Below are 18,061 nucleotides of genomic sequence, written 5' to 3'. Positions count from 1 at the left end.
CACTCCAGGCCTCCTGTAGTCCTCCCCTGCACTCTAGATCCTCCGCAGGTCTACCAGGGCCACCCAGTGCCCTCTAAATGCCCCTGAATGCCTCCCAGTGACCCCCCCGTTCCCTTTAGGATGCCCCAGAGGCCTCCCAGGGCACTCTAGGGTACCCTATGAGCCTCCTCTTGAACCCTAGAGGCAAAATAATGTGAGAAAAAATCTCAATAATTTTCTTCAGACAGGATCTTCTGTGAAACTATTTTATTCGCGATTGCAATGGTGGGAGTCCTGCAAGCAGGGGCACACAGTAAAATTTTATCATAACCTTATATTCCCTATTACCCGACACCTGATTTCTCCCGTTTCCTCATTGGCTGAGTACCACAGGTTCACAACCTCCTCGACGCACTTCTATACCATACATGTACAATTTGATTTGACCAACTGTTAATTTCTCCTTTTCCTTTTTCTTTTTTTTTTTTTTTTATCCTTCTTCTCTTGTGACTAGAGAGTCCATGATTTTTGTATTTACTTACTTTATTTACTTTACTTACTGCTCATCCTGTTTTCCTTAGCTATCCTCCTTATTTTGGGAGGGTGGGACCCTCCCCTTATCTGCTTAACATACTCCCCACTGCTATGCCACACAATCACTTTTGAATATGCAAGGTTAGTGGATTTTTCCACTGCAAAAACACCTTCTATTGCAAAAACACAACTTTGTTTCTCACAAGGCTTCTTCAAGCCCCATGTTGAGTGGTGCCAAAAAGGACTGTGGTGGGTTGACCTCAGACAAGCTAAACTGCTGGAAAAAAGGGATGTGTGGAGCCGCCGCATCCTGAGGCTGCTGTTATTCTGGCACAGGACATTTCCAACAAGCTGCAAAACCAAGGCAAAGTTGCTGAGTGGTGGTCATGGAACTCCGAGTTCTGGTCTCTCTGGGGCTGCCTGGAGTTTTAGTTCGGCACTCTTCACTCAGGAGTCGAGATGTCACTCTTGCATTGCACCATACACCTAGCTGGAAGTATGGAAAGGAACACCTGAGAGCCATCTGAGCCTTGGAAGGGACAGACCACAAATCGTAATCTTGCTGTTGTGTGCCGAAAGACGAGAGCCTGGCCTAAAATGTCATGTAGGTGGACAGCTGTGAATGAAGCTCAAGCTTTCTCATCATCTCTTTCCATTCATAGAAACACATAGGCTGTGCACCTCCAAAGAGCAAGATCCAGCAAGTAGGAATTGCTTTGGGACCACCCAGCTGTCACACAACACGTAGAACTGCAGACAAGGCTCAGCACAGACTACTGCCCTCCCAAGAGGGAAACCCTTTCTCTAAGCTGCCCATCACCTTTCAACCGCTGCTCGCCTGTTAGCCTGCTGATTGACAAAACCATCCTAAAACACTGACCCTCCAGCTCACAAATTAATTCACTAGGAAGTCTTCAGAAATGTAGAGGCAAGGCTAAACTAATACAGGTTCTCTAAAGGCCATGGAGACAGGGAGACAACCATGGCTTCAGGGAGACAACCTGAGCCAGGATTTTTTATCCCATACCCAGAGCCAAAGGTGGATCCTCTCTCCCTTGAACGAGGCTGGCAGGAAAGTGAAGATGGGGGCATCTGTATCAGCATTTGAAAAGGCTACTTGACCCTTTTCATAATCCAGAGAAATGCGCATCCTTCTTGGGATGCAGGTCAGTGGCAGTGGGGTGCATTCAGGGGACGTCAGAGCCCGAAAAACTTTGTCCAGCTTCACCACAGCCCAGAGCCCCTCCTGGGGGCTGAGTGGGATCCGTCCCTTCCTCTGCAGAGAGGCCCTGGCAAGTCCCACGCCCCAGCTCTTTGCACTGTCCACGGTGACCTCCCAGGTGTGCTGCCCAGAAGTGAAGCCCTCGTAGCCCAGCACACAACACCATGTATCAAACCTCTCAGGTCCTTCAGGTCGCTCTTGCCACTCTGCTCCCCATCTCACGCCTTTACCATCCTTTGAGAGGAGCAGCCAGGGGTGAGCGGTGTCTGGATCCAGAGTCATGTTTGCTAGGAGAGAGAGAGACCTGATCAGTGGCTTAGGGTGGAGATTGGGTTGGGGGTGGTGGCAGTGGTGGGGATGAACCCCACCAGGGAATGAACCCTGCTGCTAGGATGCACCCAGTCCAGGAAAAAGACTCTGACCCCTAGCAAAATGCCAGTGAGGTCATTCTCTTTCTGTCACTGCACTGGCTGTGCTGAACAGCGCTCAGGGGACTGGGTTTCAGAGAGGTCATTTCTCCTCCACCTTGCGTTTCCCCCTTCTCATGGGCACTTGGAAATTAGATAGAGTTCAGCCATCCTGTTCTTTGAGCCATGAGTCTTCCCTCTGCTCTGGTGGGGACGAGTAAAGCAAAAGATGAGAAGAGTTGGGCAGGGAAATTGGGATTGTGGTTTTTGAACCAATGTAACAGGGGCTGCTCTTGAAGATGCTCTTAAATTACCTTTTCCTAGTTTGTCTGCAAATCTCCTCCACCCTAAAAATTAAAAAAAAAAAAAGATTCAAATGAGAAGTGACACAAACACAACTTGGTTTCCTCTGGACTAGTTTATAGCTATGTCACCAAATCAATGGGCAACTATAAGGCAACAGATGGATTCAGATTGTCTTGGGCTACACATTGAATTTACCTCTCTATTCATATGCATTTCCTCCTTGCCTCTTGAATTACCCTGACCAGACTTTGTCTCTCCAGAAAAACAAGTTACACTGCAGCAAAAACAAACATGCAGAGCTATTTATGGTTCCTGTTTCTTACAATGGGCATCTGTGATCAAACTCCACTAAATTCAGGGCAGTAAAATATATACGCGAGAAGAGAGCAGAGCCTAGCTTCTGCATTCAGCTCTTGAGTCACTAAAATAGCAGTATTTCCTCCAGAGCGCGTGTAAACCTGGTGAGACGCTCTACAATTGCCTTAAAAGAGGCTACAGTGAGGTGGGGATCGGGCTCTTCTCCCAAGCACCAAGTGATAAGATGAAGAGAAATGGCTTCAAGTTGTGCCAGGGGAGGTTTAGGTTATATAGGAGACATTTCTTTACCAAAAAGGTTGTGCAGCACTGGAACAGGCTGCCCAGGGACGTGGCTGAGTCACCATCCCTCAAGTTTTCAAGAAATGTGTAGATGTAGAACTTGGTATGGCTTAGTAGTGGACTTTAATACTAGGTTAAAGGTTGGACTAGAGGATCTTGGAGGTCTTTTCCAACCTGAATGATTCTGTGATTCTATGAAATGGAGGGAGATACTGCAGAGACTAGCAGAGGAGTATCCGATAAAATTTAGCTTTACATCTCTTTGTTTTCCTCGTTCTCATCCCTGTTTTTCCCTTTCACTCTTTCCACTCCATGAGTTTCATGCATCCAAGAAAAGGAAGCTCACTTCCTGCTCCCTCCATTCAGCATTTTCCTCCACTTGACACGGAGCTGCCCGTGATCCTGCTCACCCCACCTGGATGTTTGCTAAAGGGCAGTTTCTTTGCAATAACCCAGATTCTCCTCTCTTACAACTTTTACCTTTGATCTTCAACAGATAAGTAATGAAGCCAATGACACCAAACACTGTCAGGATCACACTTGGAACAACCACGCCTGGATAGGCTCCTCGTAAAAAGTCTAGGAACAAAAAAATCCCAAGTTTACATTTTTTTTTCTGGAAACAGTAAGAGGGATGGCTGCAAGCCTATCACTAGCAGATCACAGTACACATCAAAGCAAACAGGAGATCCTGTTTATGGTACACCAAGATAAACGTACGAAAACTGTTCCACTTTTTAACTTGCAATAGCCCCACCATGCAAAGACCTCTTGCACCAGAAGAGAGCTGAATTTAAATTTAAGTTGTTATATTTCTCACCAAAATGCTGGAATTATTCAGGTGCCAAAGAGTTGATATTTTTTCTTTGCACGGCAAAAAGGAACCAATTAAACCTCTTTCTCACCTTCCAAAACACAAAATTCCAGACAAGAGGATCCAGGGCATCAACCTGTTCAGAAGCCCAGCTTTCCTCCAGTCTCACCATGCCTGCACTGGGGCAACTAACCTGACATGTGAAAAGCAGTTTCCTTTTCTTCGTTGAGGTACGTGTTCCTCACCACACAGGACAAGTCCTTTGGAGTACTTCCCATGACAAGGAGGGTGCTCTGTGCTTCAAAGAGGCCCCTTGCGTCCCGGGATCGGTTTTCAGCCTCTGAAGGTATGTGCTGATGGCTGGAATCTCTCCACAGGACCCGGGGCTCTGGGTACCAACCAGATGATCGACACACAATTCTGATGCCTCCTTGGATATTCTCCACGGAGATATGAGGAGCAGACCCCATGGCTAGGATGACATTAAAAGAAAAATCGGGTTAAGCTATGCATGGTTTCAAAATCTAAGATCTACTTTTAGATTCCAGAAACCATCAATGGGGAGTTGCAACTATTTTGTGCAGGGCAGACTAGAAGAATAAAGCTTCTCCAACTCATTCCAAGCCAGTATTAACCTACAGATAGTCTTTAGATTTCAGAAGCACATGTGCCTGACGAACCTGTCACCTTCAGTTCCAGCCGAGCTTCTTTGTAGCTGATGCCACTACGAACCAAGCAGGTGTACTGCCCCTCATCAGAGGGTCGGACAGCAGAAAGTCTCAAATCCATGCAGCCCTGGCGGATGCGGTGTATCAGCAGTTCTGTCCTGCCTCGGTACTCTGGAGTCTGCTCCCTGTCCTGGCCCTTCTGCTCGCAGTAGTGATGCACGAGTGATGAGTGTGGCATCCGGAGCCAGCTCACCTCTGAGGGCCGAGCGCTCGCCCCCAGGTCAAGGCAGCAGGGCAGCACAGCAGCCCCCCCCACAGCAGCAAGGACAGGGTGACTGGATGCTGGCACTGCAAACCCATCTGGGGAACGGCACCGGGGCGGAGGGAGAGAGAAAAGTTTAATTAGAAGCAAACCTCCAAAGAGGCTGGGTGCAGGTGCATGTGGCTTTCTGTACGCAGATGCAAACCATGAGCTAAGAGGAGGTACGGGGGGAGATGTTAGAGAATGCAGGGCTGGACCTCGACGTTAGCCGCTGGGGATTCACTGACCACCTGAGATTCATGGATTTGGGAGGGGCCCCACTGAGGAAACCTGTGCCACCTCACCCAGCATCTCAGCAGGGTTTTGCTCTTTTGTGACCGTCCAGGAACACAACGCTGTCCTGACCTCCACATTCTTGTGGATTACAACAAAGAGATTGACCCCTGGCATGGAAGATATTTGGAGGACACTGGGATAGTTTTGCTTGTATGCCTGCCCCGGTTTTACTGGGGAGGTGATAAGTTGTTTCAATGAAAGGCTTTTGGCTCAGGAACTCACTCTCCCATCTGGCCTGACCACTGCATACAGACAAGTGGTCCAAGCATCTGGATGGTGGAAGAAGGAGCTGATTGAAGAGGCAAGGAAACCAGTTTTAATAACTTTAATCCCTTACAAAACATCCCTGACATGCATGCAGACTCATGCAAATCCTCTTGCCACCTGCCTGAGCTCAAAACAAATGGGAAGGCACATCAAAAAGCGAGCCAAAGATTTAGTCCTGGAGTTAATCTGGGCTGAGAGCAATCTCTCCCTAGGACCCTGAGCCACCGTGTTGGGGGGAAGCAGGACCCAGTGAGGAAAGCACAAAGCTGACCCCAAACGGGCAGAGAGTCCTACCTGCCTCTGCCTTGTGAATGAGGAGCATGGTGTTGCACGTAACAAAGTACTGGAAAAACAAAAGAAAAGGCATCTCCGCAAACGTATGACCTACAAAGGAGGAAAAGGGCAGGAGGGAAGAAAATGCTGAGGGCCACTCAGGTGTAGAAGGAACACAAAAAACTGGGGACGGTCTGTAGAAAAGCATGTTGAAAAGTGTTACCTGGGTGACCGATGGAGGAAACTCTTGCTCAGGACAGCTGGGCTTCTTCTGGGTTACAGTGAGCCAGATCAAAACACTTTATTTTAATCTTCAGTTTAAATCAGGGGAGGCTGGAAGGAGAGCTGAGGGCTGTGTTCCCCCTCCTGGCTTCGCAGCCATGTGGGGTCCCACAGCCTGGGCGGCTGCCGGGGGTGCCCCTGAGCCCCCCGAGGAGTCCCACGGCCACCGGGGCACCTGCAGCTCTCGGGGGGGGACGGACACCCTGCAGCCCGGGGGGCTCTGCACCTGCACACTGCTGCCTCGGGTCCCAAAGCCACGGGAGGGTCCCAAAGTCACGGGGGGTGGGGGTCCCGAAGCCACGGGAGCGTCCTGAAGAGATGGAGGGGGTCCCGAAGCCACGAGGGGGGTCCTGAAGCCACGAGGGGGGTCCCGAAGCCAGGGGAGGGTCCTGAAGAGATGGGGGGGAGGGGTCCCGAAGGCACAGGGGGGTCTCGAAGCCACGGGAGGGTCCCGAAGCCACGTGGGGGGTCCTGAAGCCACGGGAGCGTCCTGAAGAGACGGGGGGGTCCCGAAGGCACGGGCGGGGGGGGAGTCCCACAGCCGTCGGGTCTCGCCGCCGCCGTCCCGGGCTCCCCTCCCGGTTCCGAAAGCGAAAGAGCCCCGGAGCCGCGGCCGGGAGCCGCCCCCCCCCCCGGGGCCCCGCGGCCATGGCTGCCGGCAGCGAGGCGGCGGCGGAGCTCCAGGAGGAAGCGACGTGCGCCATCTGCTTGGATTTGTTCCGCAGCCCGGTGATGCTGGACTGCGGGCACAACTTCTGCCGGGCCTGCATCGGGCTGTGCTGGGCGCGGGCCGCCGAGGCCCCCTCCTGCCCCCAGTGCCGGCGGGCTCTGCCCGGCCGGAGCCTGCGGCCCAACCGGCAGCTGGGCAACATCGCGGCCGGGCTGAGGCGGCTCGGCCGGCCCGCGGCGCCCCGTCAGGTGAGGGGGGGACCGGGAAGGCCTCCGGGGGCTGCTGCCCGGCCGCCTTCCGCCTTCGTGAAAAGCGCCTCGAGCCCTCTGGTAACCGCTCTGTGGCCCGGGCTCTGTCAGAGCCTGTGCGGCCGGGGGTTGCTCCGTGTGCTTCGTGGTTCTTGCCCAGGGAAGCTGTGGAGATACTCAGGAGATACTCAGCCCCCGCCTGGATGCCCACCTGCTCGGCACAGGGGTTGGACCGGGGAATCGCCGGAGGTCCCCTCCAACCTTGGCCATTGCGGGGTTCTGCTCAGAGCTTTCTCACACATCGCTTGCAAATTACCACTTTACATCCGCGCGCCTCCGAGCTTTGCGGTCTGTCGGCAAAAGGCCACGCTCCCTGCAAGGCGTTCACCCTGTGACTGCACTTTCTCTTTTCACTTCTTTCCAACATCTCTAAACACTTACCAAGTTTTCATAATGGAAGTCTGTCCTCAGGACTCTGGTATACGGTTGGCATCTGTGATGTTACGACTTGCTGCCCCAGTGGGCTCTCCGGTGCCCCTGAGTGTTGCTGTCTCCCAGACCAGGACTGTGACAGTGGTTTTAACAAGCCTTTAATATTCTATTGATTTGTGGCTTCTCACTCCAAGGGAATTTTTTATCGCTCTGTGCTTTGCATTTGGCTGTCTTCCTCCCACAAAGCTGTTGCTGCAATTGCTAAATCTGTATGATTGTTTAAGCTTAGGTATCTCTTTCCTCTGTAGTGTGCCTTAGACATCCAGGATTTGTGCAGAAGCACAGCTTCACTGTGAGTCCAGACTTCCTCTAGCAGGAGACTTAGACTGCACAGAAGCTGCTTATTTTATTTAAAGGAGGAGCAAATCGTGTAGCAGCCAGCGTGTCCTTCCCCCCGTTCCCACGGTAAGAGGCAGGAATCCCACGCACAGCCTCTCCCTTCCTTATGGTCCCTGCTAAGGGATGTGGCCACCGCTGCCTGCACAGCACTGGCCCAGCACCCTCCTGCCCAGCAGCTGGCACCCAGCCTGGGGACTCACGCCAGTCCCCCTGTGAGCTGGTTTTGGGGACACGCGCTGTTCCCACACCAGTGCTAGGGGCAGAGACCCCCCCCCAGCACACACACACTCCAGCAGCTGCCACCACAGCCCTGGGGCACCCACACCCCATCTAACTGCAGCAGCTGGCGCCAAACCCAGCCATGCCAGTTGCCCCAGTAGCTGGCACTTGGTCCTTAGCACTCATGCACCCAGGACAGACAGCGTGGTTATGCAGATTTAATAAATTAAAGGATTTAATTAGAAGACAGGATGGACTGCAGTGATCACGTGCAGGGCTTGCTCATGCCACTGCTCTCACCAGCCCTGTGGGACATGCAGCTGGTCCCTTTCTTTCCTTTTCTGCCAGCTCCTCACCTCCTCCTTCTCCTCATCTGTTTGCACATTCCCACACCTGTGAGCACCCTGTGCCCTCAGGGCAACACCCTCATTAGCTGCTAAGTTGTGGTTTACCTGCCCTTTCTGGGGCAGTCACATTTGTGACTGACAAGGTTTATTCCCAGTCTTTGTCTCTTAGGTTTGTCTGTCTGGTTTGTGTCTCTGGGTGTTCTTGCTTGTGGCTTCCTGCTTTTCTTATTGTCCCCTTTTGGCATTGAAAAGATCCTTGCCCAGATACCTGTAAAGGAGCAGGTGCTCTCCTACCATGTACCCTCACTGTCCCCAGTTCCATACACTTGCAAAATGGTGCTTGACAGCACCGTGCCTGCACTTAGCCTGTCCCCAACATGCATGTCAAACCCTAAACTCCGGGGGAGTTGCCTTGTGGGGTGGCAGGGACATGGCATCGCCTTTTGCTGCCCTGTTTTGCTTTGAGAGCCATGCTCTTGGTTGTTCAAGCAGGAAATGAGGCTGACTCAGCGCCAGAGGCTGCCCATGTTCACCCCGGCGAATAAGCTGTTTTTGGACACAAGGCATATGCGTGTATGGTGGGGAGCACCTAAAGGATTTCTCTCCCTCCAGGAGCAAAACCAGTCCGAGCTAGAGAGTCTCAGGAGAGAGAGAGGAGAGCTGGAGGAACGGCAAGAGAAGGAGCGATGTATCTGCCAGGGCCATCTGGTAGGTGCACGGGGATACCTGAGGGAAGTTTATTTGGGAAGGGTGAGGAAAAGTTGATTCTTGGCCCTTGGAGATGGAATCACTGTGTCCAGCTGTTGGTGCACAATATGCACATCGGGAAAGTAAAATATACTTTTAACTACTGCCCGCCCCACCTTTTAATTACTCTTCGTGGTCCCACCCTCCTTTGAGAGGATTGTTTCTGCTTATAAAGGACAAAGTAAAAGCAGAGAGGCAGAAGATTGCATCTGAATTCAAGCAGCTGCAGCAATATCTGGAGGAACAAGAGTGCCTGCTGATGGCTCGGCTGGGAGAGCTGGAGAGGCAGATTGAAACGAGAATGAAGGAAAATGCTGATAAATTGTCCAAGAGGATTTTTCATCTGGATGGCCTGATCAGAGAGAAGGAGGACTCTCAGCTCTCAGGATGCGAGTTCCCACAGGTGAGGTCTACTGAAACACCAGCACTGTCTTAACAAATGTCATCTGAGGTACCAGCAGACTGGAAACACACAGCAGGCTAATTTTACGTAGATGCTGGTGTGACAGTTCACAGTGTTACAGGAATGTGAGGATTGTGTACTGGCTAAATAGCATTAAGCTGTTTCTGTCTTTCTCCCATCTAGGATACTGGCGACATTCTGGGCAGGTAGGTACCTTTTTCTCCTCTTTATCACAATATGACTTTGGGGGTGCAAAGATTCCTGCCCCAAAACAAAGCTGGATTCCTCACATGCCAGGGATGCCCCATTAATGTTCATATTTCAGTTCTCCAGAAGCTGATGAAGTGGTATGGCTCTGCCAACAAGGGCAATTCTTCAGGAAGCACTTGCAGAGGACATTTCATTTCTAAGGTCTCTGGTTGCAAGCCTGGCTGTCTTCTCCATGACCAATGTTTAGTGACACTAAGGCACAGAGACCAGAGCAAATGCAGGTTTGTTCTGAAGGGACAGAGTGACTGAGGACACCAGCACCATCACTCATAATAGGAACTGAATCAGCAGTTAGAGCATCAGGACGGAGCAGTGGCCTAGCCAGTGAGACCTGCTGTCTCTCTTCTTGCTGTATTGTGTAGAGCTGAACGGGAATGAACTTTCAGGAGGTAATGGAGCAGCATCAGAGCCGTGCAGCTAGAAAAAGGTCTCTAGTGACTGGCATTTAACAGGAGATTGAGTTGAAGGAGGAAGATAAATGCTGTGGCTTGTGCATCTCCAGGTGCGAGAAGGGAAAATTCCAGGAAAAGGAGTGGATGAGCCACAATCTGGAAAAGACACCCGGTGTCTGCTCAGAAAAACCTCCTGAGCTAGAAGAGACGGCAAGAAAACTCCAAGGTACAAGGAAGGGATCCCAGAGAAGATCAGAGAAATGCCCCAGGGGTCAAAGGAAGGGGGAAGGCAATGCCCTGCAGAAGGGAGATAAAGCTGAATATCTTTCCCTTCCCATTCCCTGCTCTACCCTTCCCTTCCCTACCTATCCCATCCCATCCCATCAGGCAGACCCTGGCATTGTGCAGAGTAGTTTAGGCTGCAAAGGACGTCTCTTAGAGGACCATGGAGGTCATCCAGTCCAACACCCTGACCAAAGCAGGTACAACTAGGCGGGATTGATCTGAGTCTCTCCAGTGGAGTTTTGAATATCTCCAAAGCTGAAGATCTCTCAACTCCTCTGTACCCCTGTTCCGGTGTATGGCCACTGTCAGTGGCTTTTTTTTAGTGCATCTAACAAGAATCTCCCATGTTCCAAGTTGTATTTACTGCCTCTTGTCCTTATCACTGTGCAGCACCAAGAAGAGCCTGCTCCTGCTGTCCCATTAAATACCTATAGACATTTAAAAGGTCTTGCCTTTACTTCTCTTAGGGCTGAACAAACCCAGTTCTCAGTGGTTCCCCATACATCACGTTGTCCAGCCCAAACCATCCTGGTGACCCTCTGGATGTACTGCAGCATGTCAGTGTCCGCTTCATACTAGGTAGCCCCAAACATTTTTGGTGCTGCTGCTTTAGGTCCTCCTTTCCTACTCCAACTGGAGAAGCCGTTGAGCAGTAGTGCACGTGCTGGGGAAAGAGGGGTGTAGCATCTCTGCTTGCTTGCTCCCTGGAGCTGGTCTCCCCAAAGCACCTCCCAGTACTGGCATTATTATCCAGGTGTCAGAGTTGACATCTGGTCTCCATCTCCCTTTCAGAGGCTTCAATGTCTGCGCTGGGGGAGGAAGTGCAAGAATCACAGGGACTATACACAAAAGGTGAGTTGTGCTGGGGAGCCTCCTTACACTAACCCTGGTTGCAAAGGGGGGGAGCAGTGAATCTTTGTGTAGCTTGGTGGGGTGCAGAGCTGCTCTCCACTTTGAGATCAACGTGGTCTAGAAGAAAGGTATTGCTTGCTTTCTTCCCAAGCCAGGACCAAACTTGTCCCCAGCATGGTGAAACTCCTCCCAGAACTCTACCCCCAGTTCTTTGACCTGACCTGCCCTCTCTTCTGCAGTGAATGTGACTCTGGATCCAGACACAGCTCAGTCATGGCTCATCTTATCAGAAGATCGGAAGAGTGTGATGCAGGGAGCCACACAGCAACACCGGCCTGACAACGCGGAGAGGTTTGACCCATGGCCATGCGTGCTGGGCTGCGAGGGATTCAACTCAGGGCGACCGTGCTGGGAGGTGGAGGTGGCCCGTGGGTCCTGCTGGGCTGTAGGGGTGGCCCTGGGGTCTGTGAGGAGGAAGGGACCGATCGACATGAACCCCGTGGGGGGGATCTGGGCAGTGGGGCGGTACAAGGAGAAGTTCCAGGCTCTCACTTCCCCCACTCCCACCCCTTTCCTCCCCAGCATGGTCCCCCGCAGGGTGCGGGTCTGTCTGAACCATGCAGAGGGGCGGGTGACATTCCTCAATGCAGACAATGAGGCTGCCATTTTCACTTTCCTGCAAGCCACATTTGCAGGAAAGCGAATCTACCCCTGGCTCTGGGTGGGGAAGGGGTCCCAGCTCAAACTGTGAGGCTGAGGAAGCGCGGTCCTCTGAGGAGGCTGTACTGTGGCCACGCTGGCCTCCTGCACCCCCATCTGCCAGCCCTTGGGACTGCTGCCCACTAGCAAACCTCCTACCGTGATCCTCAAAGGCAGTTGAACTCATCTGCCTGCCCATGGAGAGCAGGAATTGCCTCTCTGGAGCAGAGGTCCATGGGCTTCTCCAGTGGAGAAGAGCTCTTGGTGAAGAATGGCAATTTCTGGGGAGATTTTATTTATGGAGGCCTCGAGGGTGGATGAGGGACGTAGCAGTGGCATTGGAGTAGCTACTGATAGTATATTTTTACCTGAGGAGATAGGTAGATGGGTAAGGAGGATAAAAACTTGCTCAGCAGCCCACCTCACCATGGGGTGACGCTTGCTCTTTAGCCCTGAAGCCCAGTCAGCCTCCACGCGCGGTCCCTGTGGTGGGCCTGATTTGATTCTTGAGTTAGCTCACGAAACCACAAGTCAACATTGATTTTTTTGGGGAGGTGCGAGTAGGATTTACATTTCAAAATAATTTCATCAGTTGAATTATAATCACTGCTTTTCAACATATTAATGTACCTGGTAATTCTTCAGTGTCTGACTACTTGATTTGTTTCCCTGGTTGTGATGGGCTTTTGGAAAGAAAATTTAGAGGTTTAGATTGTCTCCAACTATGGAACTACTACCAGGAATTTGCTGAAATATAGGAAGAAACTGTAGGAATTGCTGTTTCGAGACTTGCAGATTCGTAGCAGTGCTGGGATTTATGGTGGAAGCATGGTAGAAGCTAAAAATATAAATAATCACGAATAAAACAAAGTTATACAAATAACCAATAAATAATCAAATGTCAAATGCTGGTCAAACAAACACGTAGCTAAATCACATCCCAGAAAACCTTGCTGGCAGATTCAAAGGGCTTTAAATGCTTTAGCTCCATCAGTTCCTGTTCAAAAAGCTGACGTGAAAGGGAGGTTGGGTGCTGGAGCCTGCAGGAGGGACAAGATTCAAAGCAAGGCAAAAGGGAGCAATGCTACAGACAAGAACAGCCTCAGACTTTTAATAACTCTTTGTGAAAAAAGCACTTGTGAGAGTCATAGCTTGCTTTGGAGGCGTTGCTGGTGATGCCCACCTTCCACCTGCCCCGTAGTCAGACGCCCTGCTGCCTTGCAGATGCCCACGGTGACCTGGATTTGGCAGCACTGCTGCTGTGGGGTTTTCTTCCAGCTCTCCCCACGCTCACGCCGGGCTGCCTTCTTGCTCTAGCTGCAGGCTCTCACTTTCCCCATGATGTGCTTGTGGAAACGCAGAGCCATGGTCCCTGTCAGAAGTGAGCTCTCCTTCCCATGTGGGCACAACATCAGGCACCAGGAGCTGAGGATGTGCTGGGAGGCTGCAGGGAGACCCTGTCCTTTCCTCCCAGGATTGGCTCCTCTTCTGTGCCCTGCCAGGAGCGTGAGTTGCCCCTGCTTTTGGGGTTGGCTCCTCGGATGGTTGCTTTGCTGGACTTCTGTTCCAAAGATGCCTGGGTGCAATGGGGTGTCACCTCTCCTGTGCAGTACCAGAGGTCGGTGAGCCCATCCCCTGCTCTGAGGCAGGATAACTCTGCCTGACCCCGTGCCGCGAGTCCTCCCAGCTACTGGAGTAGCTTAGGGAGACCAATGCTGCTGCCCATGCCTTGCTGCCACCGCAGCCTCCTCTTCTCCTAAGAGGAGGAGATAGCAGGAGAGGACAAAACAAGGTCCCTGATTGTGGGGACAAGCATGTCCTTTGAACACCATGCTCCAGAAAGATCTCAGAAAGGGAGAAGATGCTGGATGGATTGACATCACTCTGGGCTCTGCTATTCCTTCCCTCATCCCTGCCTTCATCCCCTCCCACCCTTCCCTACCAAGTGCATGCACACGCAAGCTGCAGTGTCCCACAGGGCAGGAGAGGGCAGCTGAAACTCTGCCCATGAAGCAGAGCAGGGCTTATGCTCCTCCAGACCCTGCAGATGATGGGGAGAGACTTGTCTGGTTTAGCATCTGTGCCCAGAGGTCCCCTTTTCCAGCTTTACCAGTGGTAACATAAGCTTATGTAGCTGCTGTCTGCACAACAGGCTGGTAGACCAGGGCTCAGCCAACTTCCACACTCTCAAAAGAGACTGAAGGCAGAAGGTACATTCAAATAAAGTCATAGCTGGATGTTTCAAAGTTGGAAGCCTCTGTCTCAGCTTGCCAGGATTTGATTTCCCATCCTCTGGAGGAGTCGCCTGCCCTTTCTTACAGGTCTGTGGCTCATGAATCCCACCCCAGTGCCGTGCATCATCAAGACAGTTACCAGTAATTCTTTCCCAGCCACAATCCTTTCGGATGAGATGTAATCACAGATTGGACCCCACATCACAGTGTTGGTTGCTGTGCACCAGCAGCTAATTAGTCTTCTGAAATTAGTCCCATGTCCCATCACCTTTGCAGCCCTCAGGTGGGATTCAGCTGAGTGCTGGTACTGACTACTTTAAGTCAGCACTTGTCAGACAACCTCCACAGATTTTCTTGGCTAATATTTAATATTCATATTGTATGGACATAGAAATAAAAGAAATAAAACAGCTCCTAACCAAGGGGGGACGGAGGGGTGTGATTCTGAACATTAACCATTTAATGGCAAACTTATTTGAGGTGGGGTGGAAATGCAAAGCAGTTTTCAAAGATTAAAGAAAACAACTTTCTGATTTTTCTGCATTCTCCAGGAAAATAAAAGTTCTGGAAAGCCCAGGTGGGCTTGCTGCAGCTGCTGCAGCTGGAGAGGATGTGTGTGCATCTTTATCAATCCTTTCCCGACATTCATGTGTTTTCTTGGCTCCCAGCAGCAGATTCTTGGCAAACAAACAAGGAAGAAAGTTTAATTTCCTGTTACATCTCAGCCTTGGCTGCTTCTGTTAACGAAACTGTGTAATAGATCAGTTTCTAGCAGTAGGATTTCCCTGAACAGATTGCTCCTGAGTTATTCCTGGGAGAGGCTGAAATTTTTCTGCACCCAGAAAATCTTTTTCTGATATTTCTCAGATGAAAAACATTGACCCTATTATTATAGAATTAGTTTTTATTTTTATTTTATTTTTGTTTTATTTTTCTCAGACTAGCCCTACAGTTTCACATCCTTAAAAACAAGTTATTTTTATGGCAAAACTTCTGCAAAGAAACATACTGTGAGTCCCAAGGAGGCCAAAGGCTCTGTTAGCTGGTAAATGTTTCTGTAGATTAAGTTTAGGGGAGCAGAGTGGAAGATTAAAATGCTTCCACTTCAAACTGCCGTCCCTTTCCCTTATCCTTTCTATTTTGTCCACAAGTGGCCTGTGTGTTTTTGACCAGCTGAAGGATTCTACAGGAGATGAGGCAAAGGAGACTGAGATGGGGGGAGGAAGAAGATCCAAGCCTGGCAGACCTGTGGGAATTATCTGGCCCATGGGATTCAGACACCTCAATCAGTTTCTTGCTCGCTTCCTGTCACTTGTCCCTACAGCTCTTCCTAGTCTGCTGCTGTAAGAAATGTGAAAGAAAACACATATGCCTAATGCAGATGCCAGTGAGAGCTGGAAATAAGGCAGGGAGAAGTTTTGGATGTATGGAGAAGATAAGTGTTATCATGAGGCCCAGCACCCAAATATGTTTTTATTTTTTGACATAATCATTAAGCTTAATTAAAGAAAGCCAGACGCGGTACTTGGCAACTTTTAAGGCGTTTGGACCTGATGCATTTCTCATGGCCTTGCACGGACCTGCTCTGCAGTGTCCTGGCACTCAACACCACGTCTTGGCCCTGGGGCCACCTTACACCAAGCTCCTCTGTGCCTCAAATCCCCGTGCCCCCATTGTCTCTGCAGTCTCCGTTGTGGGGTCGAGCGGGACAAAGGAACTTCTTTGGTGGTGTCCATCTCCAGGACCTCCCAGTTCTCCCGTTCAGTGGCCAGAGGGACCATGTGAGGAAAAAACAGCAAGGACACATGATGTTCCCAGCTCCCAGCACCATGATCCAAGGCCACGGCATTCGTCTTTCCAGTTCTGGCCATCCTCCACGTCAAGGGCACAGCCTGAGGCACGAGTCCATTCCCACCCAGAGCCACGGGTGTAGCCTCTCCTCAGGACATGAAGCCAGGCAGAAAGCAAAGATCGGGGCTTCGTTTTCAGCATCAGCAAACGCCACCTGCCTGCCCACCAAGTCCAAAGAGACCTGGATGGCCCTGGGCACCTGGGCAAGGTGCAGGGGTGTCCAGTCAGGGTCAGTAAAAGCGTGGTACTGTCCAAACCACTGCCCCACGGCCCAGATCCCCTCCTCGGGGGTAAAACTGAGGACCCCCTTCCTCCTGACAGACTCCCGGGCCACCCCTGCAGCCCACCAGTTGCCCCCCTCGGCCACCTCCACCTCCCAGCAGTGCTGCCCCGCCGTGAAGCCCCGGCCCCCCAGCACACAGGGCTCCGTGTCGAACCGCTCGGGGTTGTCGGGCAGCGATGTCCACGTGTCCCCGCGCCTCACGTCTCGCCCATCATCAGCCAGGATGAGGAAGGGGTTGGCAGTGTTTGGGTCCAGGGTCACATCCACTGGGGACAAGAGGAGAAGCCTCTCAGGACAGGCAGCCCCCTGTGCATCAGGGCTGTGCCCACCGTGGCAAGAGGAGGGATGGGGAAAGAACTGGAAAGATATATTCCCCCTGCCTGGAGATATCCAGCATGGGGTGGGAACCCCTCCCCCTTGTGCTGAACTGCCCCAGACTTGGTTCTGCCCTGATCCTGCCCTCTCCTGGACTTCCCATACGGTCCCTGGCCAAGGGGACCCTAAGGTTTCCTATGGACAATGCACCTGAGGGTGCACATCTGCTGTGCAGACCCCTGGGCCTGCGCACGAGTTTCTGTGGTGATGCAAGAGAGAAATGGGCATGTGGGGGCACAAACCAGCACACGCTGTGACAGATACTGACCCCAAGACCAACCATCCGTGGCCTCAGATTCCTCTTTGTCTCTGTGGGCAATGAAGAGAGCCAAGGATGGCAGCTCAGGTGTCTCTGGTGGTGGTGGTGGGTCTACAGATAAGCTAGAGGAATCCAGCTGGGGACAGTGCAGCCACCACGTCTCAGCCCCATGTCAAGCCCTGGCTGGGACAAGCCCTAAGTGCTTTGACCCTAACTGGCTTCCACAGAAGAAGAAGGGTACAATTTTCTCCCAAACACGGCAGTTACCCTCTAAAAACTCACCTCTTCCACTCCTCTCCTCCACCTCATTGGCCAGGGTCTCCATCTCTTCTATCTCCATACTGGACACCAGCATTCCTGCAGAAAAGTAGCAGAAAGAGAGATGTATTCCCTGCCAGCAGTGGAAATTGCAAGACACAGGGACCATGTGAAGAAGATAAAGGGGTCCCTGTTCCCCAGATGCCGAGGGAGTGATGAAAAAGTCACAGCTGGCGCTCACCTGTGGGAAGGAAGGTTTCAGATGGGTCTGAACCTCTTCAGTCTGCTCTCCACTCCCTTGACCTCAGCAGATCTTGGCTGGACTGGACTTGTACAGTGTTTCCACCTCGTTCGAGTGAGTGGGTCGAACCCCGGAGGAGCTGGATGGCCGGGACAGCACCGCTGGGCGTCTGGCACCGTCTGCTCCCTGCAGCCTGCAGCTGGAGCTGCCGGCGGTTATGTGACCTCATCTAACACTGGTTTTGCTCTTCTCCCTTCAGGAGTTCCTTCCCGGTGCTCCTGCAGTGCCCCTGTCCTGTTTGTGGAGACATAGTTGTCGCATCACGGGAATTGCCATATCTCCCCTCCCTTTGGCCAGCTGTGGGTTGTTGATAAGAGTCCCCTGCGCTGCTGGCAGAGGCTGCTTGGAGCCCTCCTGAGCCCAGTGCCCTGCGCTCATCTCTGGTGTGCTGGGGGTGTCCTGGGGACACCATCCGCAGATCAACGGCTGGCTCAGGCTGCATGCTTGGTGAGGGAAGAGGTCTGGCTCCTTACAGGTTTGCCCAGATTTGGGTTATGGGGGGAGATGTTTTCAGGGCATGCGTTGCCTCAGTTACTCTACTGGTAAATAGGGGAGCGGGGGACAGTGGGTGCCGGGCTTTGCATCCCTCC

General features: G+C 51.8%; 2 protein-coding genes across 2 annotated transcripts; one reads left to right on the top strand and one right to left on the bottom strand.

The window, feature by feature from the left end:
• Positions 1-666: 666 nt before the first annotated feature.
• Positions 667-17,866, bottom strand: LOC118155425 (butyrophilin subfamily 1 member A1-like). Its single transcript, XM_035308692.1, has 10 exons — positions 17,412-17,866; positions 17,195-17,269; positions 16,032-16,544; positions 5,687-5,776; positions 4,540-4,887; positions 4,053-4,331; positions 3,526-3,624; positions 2,457-2,489; positions 1,059-2,022; positions 667-921 (listed from the first exon to the last, which is right to left on the bottom strand). Exons 2-9 carry the CDS (start codon positions 17,265-17,267, stop codon positions 1,502-1,504), a joined length of 1,956 nt encoding a protein of 651 aa, XP_035164583.1. The 5' UTR covers positions 17,268-17,269; positions 17,412-17,866; the 3' UTR covers positions 667-921; positions 1,059-1,501.
• LOC118179178 (zinc finger protein RFP-like) lies at positions 6,491-12,793 on the top strand. Its single transcript, XM_035348328.1, has 7 exons — positions 6,491-6,865; positions 8,875-8,970; positions 9,185-9,412; positions 9,596-9,618; positions 10,185-10,300; positions 11,152-11,211; positions 11,451-12,793. Exons 1-7 carry the CDS (start codon positions 6,596-6,598, stop codon positions 11,960-11,962), a joined length of 1,305 nt encoding a protein of 434 aa, XP_035204219.1. The 5' UTR covers positions 6,491-6,595; the 3' UTR covers positions 11,963-12,793.
• Positions 17,867-18,061: the final 195 nt, after the last annotated feature.

Source organism: Oxyura jamaicensis, chromosome 28, assembly GCF_011077185.1.
Source record: "Oxyura jamaicensis isolate SHBP4307 breed ruddy duck chromosome 28, BPBGC_Ojam_1.0, whole genome shotgun sequence".
Classification (NCBI taxonomy): domain Eukaryota; kingdom Metazoa; phylum Chordata; class Aves; order Anseriformes; family Anatidae; genus Oxyura; species Oxyura jamaicensis.
Note: the sequence above shows the minus strand (reverse complement) of the source record. Positions and strands in the feature narration are given on the sequence as shown.